The sequence below is a fragment of the Pimephales promelas genome, chromosome 17 (assembly GCF_988280905.1).
Source record: "Pimephales promelas chromosome 17, fPimPro1.hap1.1, whole genome shotgun sequence".
In the NCBI taxonomy this organism is placed as follows: Eukaryota; Metazoa; Chordata; class Actinopteri; order Cypriniformes; family Leuciscidae; genus Pimephales; species Pimephales promelas.
In genome coordinates, this window is record NC_142785.1 from 4,587,653 (window position 1) to 4,603,566 (window position 15,914).

At 40.8% G+C, this 15,914-nt stretch overlaps 2 protein-coding genes across 12 annotated transcripts in view; one reads left to right on the forward strand and one right to left on the reverse strand.

Moving 5' to 3' along the window:
* Positions 1-3,824, forward strand: part of mapta (microtubule-associated protein tau a) — a 48,254-nt gene extending 44,430 nt beyond the window's left edge. For 9 of the 11 annotated variants that reach the window (XM_089121795.1, XM_089121799.1, XM_089121798.1 and 6 more), the window contains one exon: positions 3,067-3,824. In XM_089121795.1, coding sequence (XP_088977921.1) covers positions 3,067-3,264 — 198 coding nt within the window. In that variant the 3' untranslated portion in view covers positions 3,265-3,824. The remainder of the gene's footprint in view (positions 1-3,066) is intronic. The other 2 variants (XM_089121796.1, XM_089121800.1) reach the window with 1 other exon arrangement.
* Positions 3,825-12,494: 8,670 nt separating this feature from the next.
* kansl1a (KAT8 regulatory NSL complex subunit 1a) overlaps positions 12,495-15,914 on the reverse strand; it is a 31,401-nt gene continuing 27,981 nt past the window's right edge. Inside the window, exons 10-14 of the mRNA XM_039658972.2 lie at positions 15,147-15,265; positions 15,005-15,062; positions 14,805-14,917; positions 14,475-14,727; positions 12,495-12,799 (exon numbers count right to left, since the gene is read on the reverse strand). Coding sequence (XP_039514906.2) covers positions 12,647-12,799; positions 14,475-14,727; positions 14,805-14,917; positions 15,005-15,062; positions 15,147-15,265 — 696 coding nt within the window. The 3' untranslated portion in view covers positions 12,495-12,646. The remainder of the gene's footprint in view (positions 12,800-14,474; positions 14,728-14,804; positions 14,918-15,004; positions 15,063-15,146; positions 15,266-15,914) is intronic.

Sequence of the window (15,914 nt, forward strand, 5' to 3'; positions counted from 1 at the left end):
TATATTATTATACTTATATATAATATATATATATATACTTATTATATAAACTATTATATAAACTTATCTCAAAAAGTTTTTATTGACTTATTTTCTCATTCTTTTTTTATTGCTGCTTTATCCCTTTTAACATCATCTTACGTTTTTTTTTTTATTGTTTGAAAAATGTATTATTTATACATTGATCATTTGAGCATGTTATTATTTAGCATTTTGAGGGTACACAACAACTATTTCTGATTTTATAACATCCCTGCCCTGCAGCTTAATGGCCACTAGAGAGCAACAGTGATGTCAAATGATGGAATGGCCCTCAGAATACAGGATTTAGATTACTATTTACTAGGAGTTTCCAGTACAGAATGGTCCTGGATGCCTATGCATGGTTACATGGGTGTTTTCACTCGAGAACTGTTTTAATCCATATCCAAGAATCTCAGGTCCCCTATGGAAGCTTGTTTCCGCCACAGAATGAAACATAAAAAAGGTAATTGCAACTTTCTGTCTCACAACTCTGACTATTTTTCTCACAATTGCGAGTTTACATCTCGCAATTCTGACTTTATTTCTCAGAATTGCGAGATATAAAGACAGAATTGCGTGATATAAAGTCAGAATTGCGAGATATAAAGTCAGAATTGCAAGATATAAAGTCAGAATTGGAAGATATAAAGTCAGAATTGCAAGATATAAAGTCAGAATTGCGTGATATAAAGTCAGAATTGCGTGTTATAAAGTCAGAAATGCGAGATATAAAGTCAGATTTGCGAGATATAGTCAAAATTGCGAGATATAAAGTCAGAATTGCATGATATAAAGTCAGAATTGCAAGATATAAAGTCAGAATTGCGTGATATAAAGTCAGAATTGCGAGATATAAAGTCAGATTTGCGAGATATAGTCAAAATTGCGAGATATAAAGTCAGAATTGCAAGATATAAAGTCAGAATTGCGAGATATAAAGTCGCAATCGTATGTTATAAAGTCAGAATTGTGAGATATAGTCAGAATTGTGAGATATAAAGTCAGAATTGCGAGATATAAAGTCAGAATTGCGTAATATAGTCAGAATTGTGAGATATAAAGTCAGAATTGCGAGATATAAAGTTAGAATTGTGAGATATAAAGTCAGAATTGTGAGATTTAAAGTCAAAATTGCGAGATATAAAGTCAGAATTGCGAGATATAAAGTCGCAATTGCGTGTTATAAAGTCAGAATTGCGAGATATAGTCACTATAGGGTGATATAAAGTCAGAATTGCGTGATATAAAGTCGCAATTTCGTGTTATGAAGTCAGAATTGCGAGATATAGTCGCAATTGCGTGTTAGTCAGAATTGTGAGATATAAAGTCAGAATTGTGAGATATAAAGTCAGAATTGCGAGATATAAAGTCAGAATTGTGAGATATAGTGGCAATTGCGTGTTATAAAGTCAGAATTGCGAGATATAAAGTCAGAATTGTGAGATATAGTCGCAATTGCGTGATATAAAGTCAGAATTGTGAGATATAGTCAGAATTGCGAGATATAAAGTCATAATTGTGAGATATAGTCAGAATTGCGAGATATTAAGTCAGAATTGCGAGATATTAAGTCAGAATTGCGAGATATTAAGTCCGAATTTCAAGATATTAAGTCAGAATTGTGTGATATAAAGTCAGAATTGTGAGATATAAAGTCAGAATTGCGAGATATTAAGTCAGAATTGCGAGATATTAATTCAGAATTGCGAGATATTAAGTCAGAATTGCGAGATATTAAGTCAGAATTGCGAGATATTAAGTCAGAATTGCGTGATATTAAGTCAGAATTGCATGATATTAAGTCAGAATTGCGAGATATTAAGTCAGAATTGCGAGATATTAAGTCAGAATTGCGAGATATTAAGTCAGAATTGCGAGATATTAAGTCAGAATTGCGTGATATAGTCGCAATTGCGTGATATAAAGTCATAATTGTGAGATATAGTCAGAATTGCGAGATATAAAGTCATAATTGTGAGATATAGTCAGAATTGTGAGATATAAAGTCAGAATTGCGAGATATTAAGTCAGAATTGCTAGATGTTAAGTCCGAATTTCAAGATATTAAGTCAGAATTGTGTGATATAAAGTCAGAATTGTGAGATATAAAGTCAGAATTGCGAGATATTAAGTCAGAATTGCGAGATATTAAGTCAGAATTGCGAGATATAAAGTCAGAATTGCGAGATATTAAGTCAGAATTGTGAGATATTAAGTCAGAATTGCGAGATATTAAGTCAGAATTGCTAGATATTAAGTCCGAATTTCAAGATATTAAGTCAGAATTGTGTGATATAAAGTCAGAATTGTGAGATATAAAGTCAGAATTGCGAGATATTAAGTCAGAATTGCGAGATATTAAGTCAGAATTGCGTGATATTAAGTCAGAATTGCATGATATTAAGTCAGAATTGCGTGATATTAAGTCAGAATTGCATGATATTAAGTCAGAATTGCGAGATATTAAGTCAGAATTGCGAGATATTAAGTCAGAATTGCGAGATATTAAGTCAGAATTGCGAGATATTAAGTTAGAATTGCGAGATATTAAGTCAGAATTGCGTGATATTAAGTCAGAATTGCATGATATAAAGTCAGAATTGTGAGATGTAAACTATTCTGAGGGAGAAAAAATTTAGTCTTTTTTTCCCCTTAGAATTGGCCTGATAACTTGCAAATGCAAATTTTTATCTCACAATTCTGAGAAAAGATCTTGTCAGAATTTCAAGATATAAACTCGCAATTCTGTTATAAAGTCAGAATTGCGAGATGTACTCACAATTGTGAGAAAAAAAGTCAGAATTGTGAGATAAAGTCGCAATTCTCTTTTTTTCCTCACAATTACGACTATTTGTCAGAATTGCGACTTTACATTGACTGACTTTATATCTCGCAATCCTGACTTTATATCATTATTTATTTATTTATTTTTTTTATTCGGTGGTGGAAACAAGCTTCCATATGTCCCCTCTGAACCAATATCCAGTTCACCTCAGGCATTTCATTTGCTCTCGATTGTTTTCATAAATTTCCTTTCCCCAGATTGAGTCGCACAAACTGTTGTTCCGTGAGCAGGCCAAAGCGCGAACCGACCATGGCGCAGAAATCGTGTCTCTAGACGAGTCTCCACACGGCCTGAGCACCGTCTCCTCTTCTGGCAGCCTCAACATGGCAGACCCGCCGCAGCTCTCCACCCTCGCCGACCAGGTGTCTGCATCGCTGGCCAAGCAGGGCTTGTGATTGGACCATACTACCACCCAGCCACGCCCCCAAACCCCACCCCAGAAATCAGAACACACACTTTCACCTGCCTGGTGGTACTCTAACCTCTCTCTGAAAGTCATTTTGTGGCCCAGAAAACAACGCCAAGTAACGTTTGGCAATCACTGTTCGATTTTGTAAGACTTCAGATTTGTTATAGGCCAATGAAGCTGTTTTAACTGTGAATTGTGTATGAATTTGCCTGTTCACTCGTCATTTGCTTTAAAGCAGGGAACTTAACAATTGGGAATTTCTTGCAGTAGCCCTCCCTTGACTATATTTAGCAGCACAAAATTGCGTTGATGTGTTTGAATGCCTTTTGTTGACCATTTTAGATTTCCTCTAGGCATGCCTGGTGTTTGGTTAGTACTGGATTTAGGACAGTTCAGACAGAACCCATTTTTCACTTTCAGAGAGGATTGTTCTCATTTTTGAATCAGGATCAAATTAGATGGAGATTATGAATAAGTCGCTTAGCAGTGCTTAAAATAAAAATTAGAGCCCTGAATCTTGACTTTGAGATTGAATGAAGCTTAAAGCCCCACAGTCCATTTCTGAAATGATTTGCACGGCTTACGTGAAGAACAACAGGTTTTTCGCTTTGCTGTCGGTCAGAGATTACACTTGCTGCAGTGAACCGTGTTCGTCATAAACTTTCTTACAGTATTATTCTGCGGATATGAGATATTTATGATATGGAAACACGTTTTTGTGTGCCTACTGGCAGTCTTAAATTATTGATTTGAATTATGTCAGTGCTTCTTTGAAAATGCCTCTCCTACTTTTTTTGTTTGTTTTGTTTTTTTTTGGAACTAACATAACATTTAACTCGCATTTATATTTTTAACATATGCATAAAATATCTTCAAATTGTAGCTACGTGTTTACAGCGGTTTTGACATTTTTATTGGTACCGCTTTACATTAAGATTCACGGTTTTAGCATTTATTAATGCAGTAGCCATCATGAAATAAAAATGAACAATGCTACTACAGCATTTATTAATATAGGTAAATACACATTTTTATAACCTTTCATTTATGAAAATAAACAATAATAAATGAACCTAGATTAGAAATTGCTGTAAAAAATTGTTCTTTGTTGTTCGAGTCATAATGCATTATTAACTGATGCTATTGCAAAGTGTTAATTAATGGCAGGTTGCAGGTGAGGGACATTTAGGGTTGGGTATCGAGAATCGAGTATCGATTGGAATCGGGACTAACTTTTCGTTTTTCCCGGAATCGTTCAAAAGTTAAAATTTCGATTCCTAGTTTCGATATTCACAGTCCGCCGAGCGGAAGAAGAAACCGCTGAACAACACCAACGAAGAAGCGTCTACCGGAAGTGTTGGCATAACCGCGCGAGTCGAACATTAGTAGCTTACGTCAGTGGTCCAAAGTGTGTCTTCACTTTTCTAAAAATAACGAAATCTCGGCAAAATGCAAAATTTGTGACAAAAGGAGTATTTGTGACGGGATTATTTCCTTCAGAAAGGCCATTGGTTAGCAAGGTTAGCTAAACTTTTTTGACCCTGCCTCTTAAAAGAATCGGAATCGAGAATCGTTCGGAACCGGAATCGAAACAAGGAATCGGAATCGGAATCAGAATCGTTTAAATTCAAACGATACCCAACCCTAGGGACATTATTTGAAATCTCTTGTGGAAAAACACAACCTATGCATCTGTAATTTTTTCCCATAATACTGCCAACAGTTCCTCTCTTTTCCTGCCATGACATCCAGCTCTAGCGGAGTTATCATTTTTTAGATGAATTGCCAAAACGTATTGTAAATTTGCCCACTGCACTGATGACATCTTCACGAAAACCATCACCTGAGCACAAGCATGCCGTTACACAATGCTCTGTGAACACATCCTCCACTTCCTCTTCTTTAGAGCTGTAAAATATGAAGTCAAGGTATTCTATTCAACTGAATGATGATGTAATGACCTTAACCAGTCATACGGCTTCAATGAAATCGCAGAATGTTTTAATGAGCTTTGAACCACTCCACGCTATCTTTGCTCCTTGCATGCGTTTCATGTAAGCAGCCTGAGATTGCCTCTACTTTTGCGTGTATCCCATAATCGCTGATGTGCTTATTAGGAATCTATGTAGATATAGTGGAAAAGAGCACTACTCGGACGACGACCCCTGTTTCTTTGTGTTGGAGAGGGAGCTGTGTAACTACCATTAGATATTTAATGTATGTTAACTGTATGTTTATGACTGTATGTTTATGAGGAAAAGAAAAAAAAAATAAGCAGAGAAGTTCAGAGACCACGCCTGCAACACTTTAAACCTGCATGCTGAGTTTTTACATGGATTGGCGACACGTTTTCTAACTAGGGTGTTTTTTGGAAAGGTCGGCAGAGCTTGGATATGGGATAAGGTGTTTTGTTTCGCTTGTGATGTTGTGTTGAGGGGGGAAGTGAGTTTGTAGAAGACAGAAGAGGGAAAGAAAGTCTGTCATTTGGTTTAAATGTCTCACTATAGCATCTGCAACATGGTTTTGGGCGCAGTTTTGCTATCCTGTTGTCATTGACTCCATACACCATTTTTGCGGTTGTATATTTTAGCTTGGGAATTGTGGTTGTCAATATTGTTTGTGTGTTTTATTAATAACTGGTTTACAAATATTCTTGTTGATGTACATGTGAATTTGGAAATAAATGATATTAAGCAAATGTCGACTTTTTTATTATGCTTTTTATTACTACTTAAAAAACGTATGATATACTAATAAATACGCGTGGTGTCGCTGTGTTCATCAGAGCACATTGTTCCAAAAAAGTACAGTAGCACCTCATTGCAGTACACGAGATCCAGGGGGCGGAGTTGGATCCAGATATAAGGGGCGAAGATGGGTAGGATTAGGGGTGGGGTTAGGGATCACAGGGAGGAGATGGGTAGAATTAGGGGTGGGGTTAGGGACCAGGGGGCGGAGATGGGTAGGTTTAGGGGTGGGGTTAGGGATCAGGGGCGGAGATGGGTAGGATTAGGGGTGGGGTTAGGGATCACAGGGAGGAGATGGGTAGAATTAGGGGTGGGGTTAGGGACCAGGGGGCGGAGATGGGTAGGTTTAGGGGTGGGGTTAGGGATCACAGGGTGGAGATGGGTAGAATTAGGGGTGGGGTTAGGGACCAGGGGGCGGAGATGGGTAGGATTAAGGGTGGGGTTAGGGATCAGGGGCGGAGATGGGTAGGATTAGGGGTGGGGTTAGGGATCACAGGGAGGAGATGGGTAGAATTAGGGGTGGGGTTAGGGACCAGGGGGCGGAGATGGGTAGGTTTAGGGGTGGGGTTAGGGATCACAGGGTGGAGATGGGTAGAATTAGGGGTGGGGTTAGGGACCAGGGGGCGGAGATGGGTAGGATTAGGGGTGGGGTTAGGGATCACAGGGAGGAGATGGGTAGAATTAGGGGTGGGGTTAGGGACCAGGGGGCGGAGATGGGTAGGTTTAGGGGTGGGGTTAGGGATCAGGGGCGGAGATGGGTAGGATTAGGGGTGGGGTTAGGGATCACAGGGAGGAGATGGGTAGAATTAGGGGTGGGGTTAGGGACCAGGGGGCGGAGATGGGTAGGTTTAGGGGTGGGGTTAGGGATCACAGGGTGGAGATGGGTAGAATTAGGGGTGGGGTTAGGGACCAGGGGGCGGAGATGGGTAGGATTAGGGGTGGGGTTAGGGATCACAGGGAGGAGATGGGTAGAATTAGGGGTGGGGTTAGGGACCAGGGGGCGGAGATGGGTAGGTTTAGGGGTGGGGTTAGGGATCACAGGGTGGAGATGGGTAGAATTAGGGGTGGGGTTAGGGACCAGGGGGCGGAGATGGGTAGGTTTAGGGGTAGGGTTAGGGATCACAGGGTGGAGATGGGTAGGATTAGGGGTCGGGTTAGGGACCAGGGGGCGGAGATGGTTAGGTTTAGGGGTGGGGTTAGGGATCACAGGGTGGAGATGGGTAGGATTAGGGGTGGGGTTAGGGACCAGGGGGCAGAGATGGTTAGGATTAGGGGTGGGGTTAGGGACCACAGGGTGAAGATGGGTAGGATTAGGGGTGGGGTTAGGGATCACAGGGTGGAGATGGGTAGGATTAGGGGTGGGGTTAGGGACCAGGGGGCAGAGATGGTTAGGATTAGGGGTGGGGTTAGGGACCACAGGGTGAAGATGGGTAGGATTAGGGGTGGGGTTAGGGACCACAGGGTGAAGATGGGTAGGATTAGGGGTGGGGTTAGGGATCACAGGGTGGAGATGGGTAGGATTAGGGGTGGGGTTAGGGATCAGGGGGTGGAGATGGGTAGGATTAGGGGTGGGGTTAGGGACCACAGGGTGAAGATGGGTAGGATTAGGGGTGGGGTTAGGGATCACAGGGTGGAGATGGGTAGGATTAGGGGTGGGGTGAGGGACCAGGGGGCGGAGATGGGTAGGTTTAGGGGTGGGGTTAGGGATCACAGGGTGGAGATGGGTAGGATTAGGGGTGGGGTTAGGGATCAGGGGGTGGAGATGGGTAGGCTGGGTTAGAATCCTCCCCCTGGATTTTGTGTTCTGCAGTGAGGACCATCTAAAAAAGTAGGCAAAAAAAGTTAAATAGACATTATTTTTGTGGGGAAGCTTATTTAATTTTACAACAGTGTCAGTTCATATAAGACTTTCTCAGAGTATAAATGGATCCGTTTACATGAAAAGCATTTTATATTTTAGAAACATTAGTCTATATTTGGGGTTAGAAAACTAATTTTAGGCTACTGTTGCCTTAAAGGAACACTCCGACTTTTTGGGACTTTAGCCTATTCACCTTACCCCCCAGAGTTAGATAAGTCCATAGACTCCATACCTTTTTCATCTCCGTGCGTGCTATTAGTCTGTTTGACGCACCCACCGCTAGCCTAGCTTAGCACAAAGACTGGATGTGAATGGTTGCAGCTTTCATACCAATCCAAATGAGTGGCAAAATAACGCAAACGTTTTCCTATTTACATGTTGTGGTTTGTATAGTCACAGAGTGTGCAAATATCAAGGCCATATGAGACACAGACATCTTTTAACCGTATAAATACTATATTTTCTGAAGGCGAAGCACTGCTACTTGGGCAGAGTGATAACAATCACCTGAGACGCACCGTGGTGTGGAGCAGAGAGTTCGCCTTAGTGTTGGAGTAAAGAGTCAGCAATTACTAACGTTAGATAGAAAATCATAGTTTATCATGGGTGTTTGCTTTATTGTATGAGCTGTGACAATAAACAGGTAATACAGTACCATGTTTAATTGATTTCCAACCAAAAACGCACCCAGATTTATAAATATCACATGAATAAATAATTATTATTACAGGAATCAATGTATTTTAAATGCAACTTATTAGCTGAACCAAATGTATTCAACAGTATATAATATACAGTAAAATCGCATTACTATAGGATAGAATAAGGGGAAAGTAATAGCACAAATTGTTTTTGCACAATGAACTCACAGCCTATCGTACCCTTTTGCACGCTCAAGTTCGTTATTTCCATGGTGATTTCAAATTTAGGCTACTAGGCGCGCCGCGCGCAGGGTGCAAGTTCAACGCGGTGAACGCGCTCGTTTTTTTCCCAAGCGCGTCCGCACCGCATCAAGATAAAAACATATTCATACCCTAATCATATAATAGTGTCACTAACGTTACATTAGCTCTGGCTAATGGCACTGTTACAGTAGGTCATCTAAAAACATAACGGAACACTTACCTCAGCCGCAGGTGATCCACTTGTCCTGTCTGTGCTATCGATGGGATAGCCGTATCCTTCAGCACATTATGGTCCGTGTGGCAAATTTTCCAAAATAGTCGTTCCATTTTTTCAAAATAGTCGTCCATTGAAATGTAGGCTACCGAGCAAACATAATGTCCCTTAATCTATAAGGTGTGTTTGGATCAATATCCAGAGTAAGTTAGCCATTTCTTCATCCAGTCAGCGTTTTTAGTTGGAATTCTGTGAAACATGGTATTACCTCCCCTGTTTACTGTCGCAGCTATTTACAATAGAGCGAAAACCCATGACTCTAAACTACGCTTTTACTATTTATAAATTGCTGACTCTGTTACCCAAACACTGAGCGAACTTTCCGCTCCTCACCACGGCGTGTCTCCGCCGGTGATGCGGTTATTACTCCGTCAAAGTAACGTTAGCAGTGCTTCGCCTTCAGAGAATAGTTCCCAGGTTTTATACGGTTAGCAAGATGTCTGTGACTCATTTGACTTTGTTATTTGTACATTCTGTGACTATACAAATCACAACATGTAAATAGGAAAACGTTTGCGTTATTTTGTCACTCATTTGGATTAGTATGAAAGCTGCAACCAGTCACGTCGAGTCTTTGTGCTAAGCTAGGCTAGCGGTGGGTGCGTCAAACAGACTTATAGCACGCACGGAGATGAAAAAGGTATGTATATGGACTTATCTAACTCTGGGGGGTAAGGTGAATAGGCTAAAGTCCCAAAAAGTCGGAGTGTTCCTTTAAAAGCTCAAAATCTTGTCAGATATCAGTTTTCAGTAAATGAGCAGATTGATAACTCATTTAACAATTAATTAATACTTGATCATGTCCTTGTCAGAAAGTCAAAAGATGTCCCATGTTTCTGTCTTATCAACGGGATTTCAGGACAGTAGTCCTTCATAATTATTTTTGCAAACACTCAGGTCTGGCTCCATACTCCTTTGTAACCCCTTCATGATCAAATCAACTCCTGAGGGATAAAATCAAGTCCTGCCTCATTTCCTCATAACTGAATAATATGCCATTTCTTTTACACAGACATGAATGTTGCCACGTCACGTTGCAACAGCATCAAAGTGACCGTTATCATAAGTAGGGCAAGTGCATTAAAACGATAGTTCACTAAAATAATATGAACGATAGTCCACCCAAAAATAATTACCTCATGTCGTTTCAAACCTGTTAAACTTTCGTCCAACTTCAGAACACAGATGAAGATCTTGATTGATTAAATCTAAGAGCTTTCTGTCCCTCTGCACTTCAAGCAGCTTCGGTTGAGCTTTCCCAGATAGCAACATAGAGTCAGCCCAGATCTGGCCCACATCTGCAACGCATGGATTCCACATGCAGGTCTACCGTCTGGGTCTGTTCACTGATCAATGTTTTTATGTGAATAAAAGATTAAATTCAATCTGTTCATCATAAGCGACCATGTCTCCTTAGAAAATTTGGAATACGCTCAATTCACATGTATTAGTTTTACAATCTCTTTATGAATGTTTTTAAAGGGATAGTTCACTTTGAAATTATTTTTTGGTATGTTTTAGCTTACCTCAAGGGCATCCAAGAAGTAGGTGTCTTTGTTTCTGCAGTAGGTTCAATTTTAATATTTTTAGGTCAAACCGTTCGTGTCTATCATATAATGCAGGTCTATGGTCACCACCTCAAAGAGCATGCACAGAGAAGTCCAAATTAAACATGATTTATTGACTCATAAATGTAAGTACACATTGATGGCCTAAGACACGAAACGAGCGGTTTGTGTGAGAAAACGAACAGTATTTATATCGTTTTTACCTCTTGTAATCACAGCCACGTCCAAGTGATCTGAGGGCGCGGGCACTTCGGTCTGTGCAAGCGCCGGAAATGATCTCTTGGACATCAATGTGTTCAAGTCATTAAATCATGGTTAATTTTGGACTTCTCTGTGCATGTTCTTTGAGGTGGTGACCATAAACCTGCATTATATGACTGACAGACAAGAACGGTTTAACCTAAAAATATCAAAATTGAAACTATTGCGGAAACAAAGACACCTACATCTTGGATGCCCTTGAGGTAAGCTAAAACATACCAAAAATTAATTTCAAAGTGAACTATCCCTTTAAGTTGCATAGACTGTCAAGCTCTCAGATTTCTTAAAAAAGATCTTCATTTGTGTTCCGAAGATGAACGCAAGCCTTACAGGTTTGGAACGTCATATGAGGGTTTGGGTGAACTATCCCTTTATCCCTTTCAGGGACTCATCGTGCGCACCTAAGTCCCTTCAAGACGTTTCACTCAGCGGCCATCTTTGAAACACTATTTCAGGCAGCTATTCCAGTCACGCAAGTGCAGCTCCTTTCCCTTTGAATGGGGAAACATCAAATTCTCCTAAGCTGTTCACTTCCGATTAAATTTCCTATCTGAGTTCACAAATGAATTCTCACAATGAGTCATCAAATCATGAAACAATGAGGCGAACAAATCTGAATGGAGTTTGATTTGATTTAATGGTACTATTTACAAAAGGGTGTTTTCCTTTTCTTTTTTCTGCAAATGATTTAACTTTTGAAACAGTCCAAATTACAATGAAAACCGTCTCAAATAGCTATGAAGAGAAAGACACATCAAAGAAAAATAAAAAAAAAGACATTGTGATTGTATGAAAAAGAAAGAGACAGGGCCACAACAATAATGTCCAGTTGCATAGCAAGTAGATTCTCTCGGGGGCGACAGTGCTGAGTAAGAACACTAATATGGGCTCACAGAAACATCACAGACTAAGTGAAGGAAAAACAGACACCTTGCCGACACAAGATTCTGTGAAACTCCATAACCTGAGAAGGGCAGGTCTGTGTGAAACATCCGGCTCCTTTACGAAGGAATACAAAGTACAATCTCAACAGATGACGTAGAAAGATCCAGGAACATTTAAAGATCTAAACTAATGTGCACTAAAGGCTTTGTGTCGCAGAGCTCGCAATTTTTCCATTACATTGTGATACATGATGCCATGAACATTAGCATGCTCCGAATGCTGGTGGGAAATTGTCAAAAAGAAAGAGAGAAAGGGGAGGGTCGAGGCGGAGAACAAGATATTGACGCCCTGTGAAGTGCTTTTTAACTGAGGAGAATATCTCTGCTTGGTGCGCGACCATCAACTGAGAATAATGCGGCAAGTATTTTTTGTCAGGTTTTGGTTTTTCACTTCACAAAACAAGAATATATTTAGAACAAGTCAGCAGAGAGGCACCCTTTGGTCAAGCCCTCTTTAAGTCTGCTACACAGTGCACTACATAGTGTTCACCTGACAGGTTAGAATACCACACTAAGTCCCAATGATATATTTAGCTGACTATGAAAACATTTATGGAAACAACTTTCATACATCTCATTTACATTTTTCTTTCATCTTTCAGGTTTAGCTTTACTATGTTCGGTAATATTCACTAAAAACTGTGAAAATAATTGGCTGATGTTTGAATATCAAACAACAGAAGTCCCGACAGAATCTTTTTTTTTTTTTTCTTTGATTAGTATGAGTTTTTTTTTCCTCAATTAATGCCATAGGAGGTGTGGTTTTAAGGTTGTTCCCGTTAGTGGGTGGGATTTAATGAGTTCGTCGTCACGGCGAGGAAGCGTCGCTCTCTGACTCCGCCCTGCAGTGGGCGTCGGCTCTGATGACAGGGGGAAAGCTCAGTTGATCCTTGTCCATCTCGGGCTCCACGACTGGGTCCTCAGGCAAAGGAAAACTCCTGAGTTCCCAGGGCTGGACCGTCTGCCAGGAAAACACGCAGAGTGTTAAGAGCAGCATATGAAATCGAATCAATGGACAAATCTATCTTCAGCGCTTCTCAACAAGGGCCGCACAGTTTTTTAGCACCATTGGTTCTGCAAGTGTTTTCCACATGCATTTTCTCCAAAGGCAGAGACATTTGTCTTTAATCGAAACTAATAGCAAAAACATAAAATATAAAGGCCACTACATACACTCACCTAAAGGATTATTAGGAACACCTGTTCAATTTCTCGTTAATGCAATTATCTAATCAACCAATCACATGGCAGTTGCTTCAATGCATTTAGGGGTGTGGTCCTGGTCAAGACAATCTCCTGAACTCCAAACTGAATGTCAGAATGGGAAAGAAAGGTGATTTAAGCAATTTTGAGGTCTGAGTATTTCACAATCTGCTCAGTTATTGGGATTTTCACGCACAACCATTTCTAGGGTTTACAAAGAATGGTGTGAAAAGGGAAAAACATCCAGTATGCGGCAGTCCTGTGGGCGAAAATGCCTTGTTGATGCGAGAGGTCAGAGGAGAATGGGCCGACTGATTCAAGTTGATAGAAGAGCAACTTTGACTGAAATAACCACTCGTTACTACCGAGGTATGCAGCAAAGACACAACACGCACAACCTTGAGGCGGATGGGCTACAACAGCAGAAGACCCACCGGGTACCACTCATCTCGACTACAAATTGGAAAAAGAGGCGACAATTTGCTACAAAATGTTGCCTGGTCTGATGAGTCTCGATTTCAGATGGTAGTCAGAATTTGGCGTAAACAGAATGAGAACATGGATCCATCATGCCTTGTTCCCACTGTGCAGGCTGGTGGTGGTGGTGTAATGGTGTGTTGGATGTTTTCTTGGCACACTTTAGGCCCCTTAGTGTCAATTGGGCATCGTTTAAATGCCACGGCCTACCTGAGCATTGTTTCTGACCATGTCCATCCCTTTATGGCCACCATGTCCCCATCCTCTGATACTTCCAGCAGGATAATGCACCATGTCACAAAGCTCGAATCATTTCAAATTGGTTTCTTGAACATGACAATGAGTTGACTGTACTAAAATGGCCCCCACAGTCACCAGATCTCAACCCAATAGAGCATCTTTGGGATGTGGTGGAATGAATGGATGTGCATCCCACAAATCTCCATCAACTGCAAGATGCTATCCTATCAATATGGGCCAACATTTCTAAAGAATGCTTTCGGCACCTTGTTGAATCAATGCCACGGAGAATTAAGGCAGTTCTGGTCAACACAGTATCAGTATGGTGTTCCTAATAATCCTTTAGGTGAGTGTACACTACTGTTCAAAAGTTTGAAGTTTTTTTTTTGTTTGTTTGTTTTAAAGAAATTAATACTTTTAAGCAGCAAGGACACATCACATTATAAATGTCTTTACTGTCACTTTTGATGTTACAAAAGTTTTCTATTTCAAATAAATGCAGTTCTTTTAAACCTTAAGAATCATGAAAGGTTCACGCTTTCAATAATGTTTTGTTGAGACAAACTCCAGAAAGATTTGGATTTATTTTTAATTTCAGTTCTTTAATTTCAATAGAATGATCCAGATTCATTTCAGGCTGTTCTTTTGAAAGCAGAATGTCTACTAAAAGAGTATTTCCCACTTTATAATCTATGGATTTAACGTGTGTATGTTACCTTCACTTCAAAGGTGCAGTCTGAAGTGGAGCCGCACGTGTCTTCGCTGTACAGCAGTCTGTGTGTGTCTCTGGTGTACGGTGTGTGTGCGTCCCGCGAGCAAGGCGTGTCGGGGCTGGGTGGGCTCAGGGGGGACGGCACGGGCCCGTAGTCCTGCAGCAGGTGGAAGTGACTTGCGTCTGGGGAAGAGGGCTGGGAAGGGTTCGTTCCGACTATTGATGGTGTCGTTCGCCCGTCCAGTGATTTATAGGACCTGAGGAACGATTTGGTTAACTATTAACTCGAAAATCAGGAAAACCTTTCTTTGGTAAGATCAAGTATGACAAGCACCTGCTGCATCTCCTCTTGGCGGGTGCGAGAGCCGTCCATCGCCAGCGAGAACGTTCCTGGTCCTCACACGGCTGATGGTGTTTCGAGAACATGGCGTCTGAAAGGTCCTCCACCTACACAGAGGAATCATTAGGTGACGTCGCTAATAAGGATCGACAATTTGGAAATGCTTGACGAGAAAAACCAGATGGATGTTTTACCGGAATGTTATCGTCTTCCTCTGCCAGTGGTTGGGCTAAGGGGTCCACTTCTCTCCATCTGAGTAGACATTTTTTCAGACATTACATAATGCATCACAGATATTATAATGTGGATTACATCGCGAGCGACTTCGAGACACACCTGGGTGTGAGAATCTCTTTGTACTGAAGTTTCTCCACTCTGGTGGTGGCGGCCACTGACATGGGAATGACGATGTTGTTGATATCAAACGGACTCTCGCCTCTTCTCCTCCGAACGGGCTGTAGAAAAGAGCAAAAATGCAAGTAATAAATGAAAAATGATCACAGCTACTCTGTACCTTAAATCCACACTGGACATTGGTGGCAACGCTGGCTCGGCCTGTTGTTTCACAGTTGAAAAGGAAACGGATGAGACAGAAAAACAGCGATTTACTAAAGACGCAAGTATACGCTAAACATTCACATCAAAACTGAAGCGAACAACAATACTGCTCACTAACAATGTATGCGCAGAATTAAATTTGAGACTTTTAAAGACTTTTAAAATAAAATAATTATCCTATGTGCATCCAGTACAAACCCATACAATCTCATTCAATTAATAGTTAAAATACTCAAGGCGTGTGTTATTCAATAGACCCTTTTACAGTTGGTAAACGTGGTGACGTTTTTTGTGGGCGGAGCTTAGGTGGAGGCAGAAAGATCCATCTGGCCGCTTCACTAACACTAGTTAGCAAGGATTGTTGGCTTGTTTTTTTAACAATGACTGGAGGAAATCCAATTTTATCTTAATGTGTAAGGTCACTCAGTGTCCAGGACCTCGATTGTTATTACCAAAAGTTATTTTTAACGGACTGAACCAGATTGGCCGACCTGTAGCCGCCTACACGCTCACTCAATGCATGGACGATCTGACAGGATTAACGTA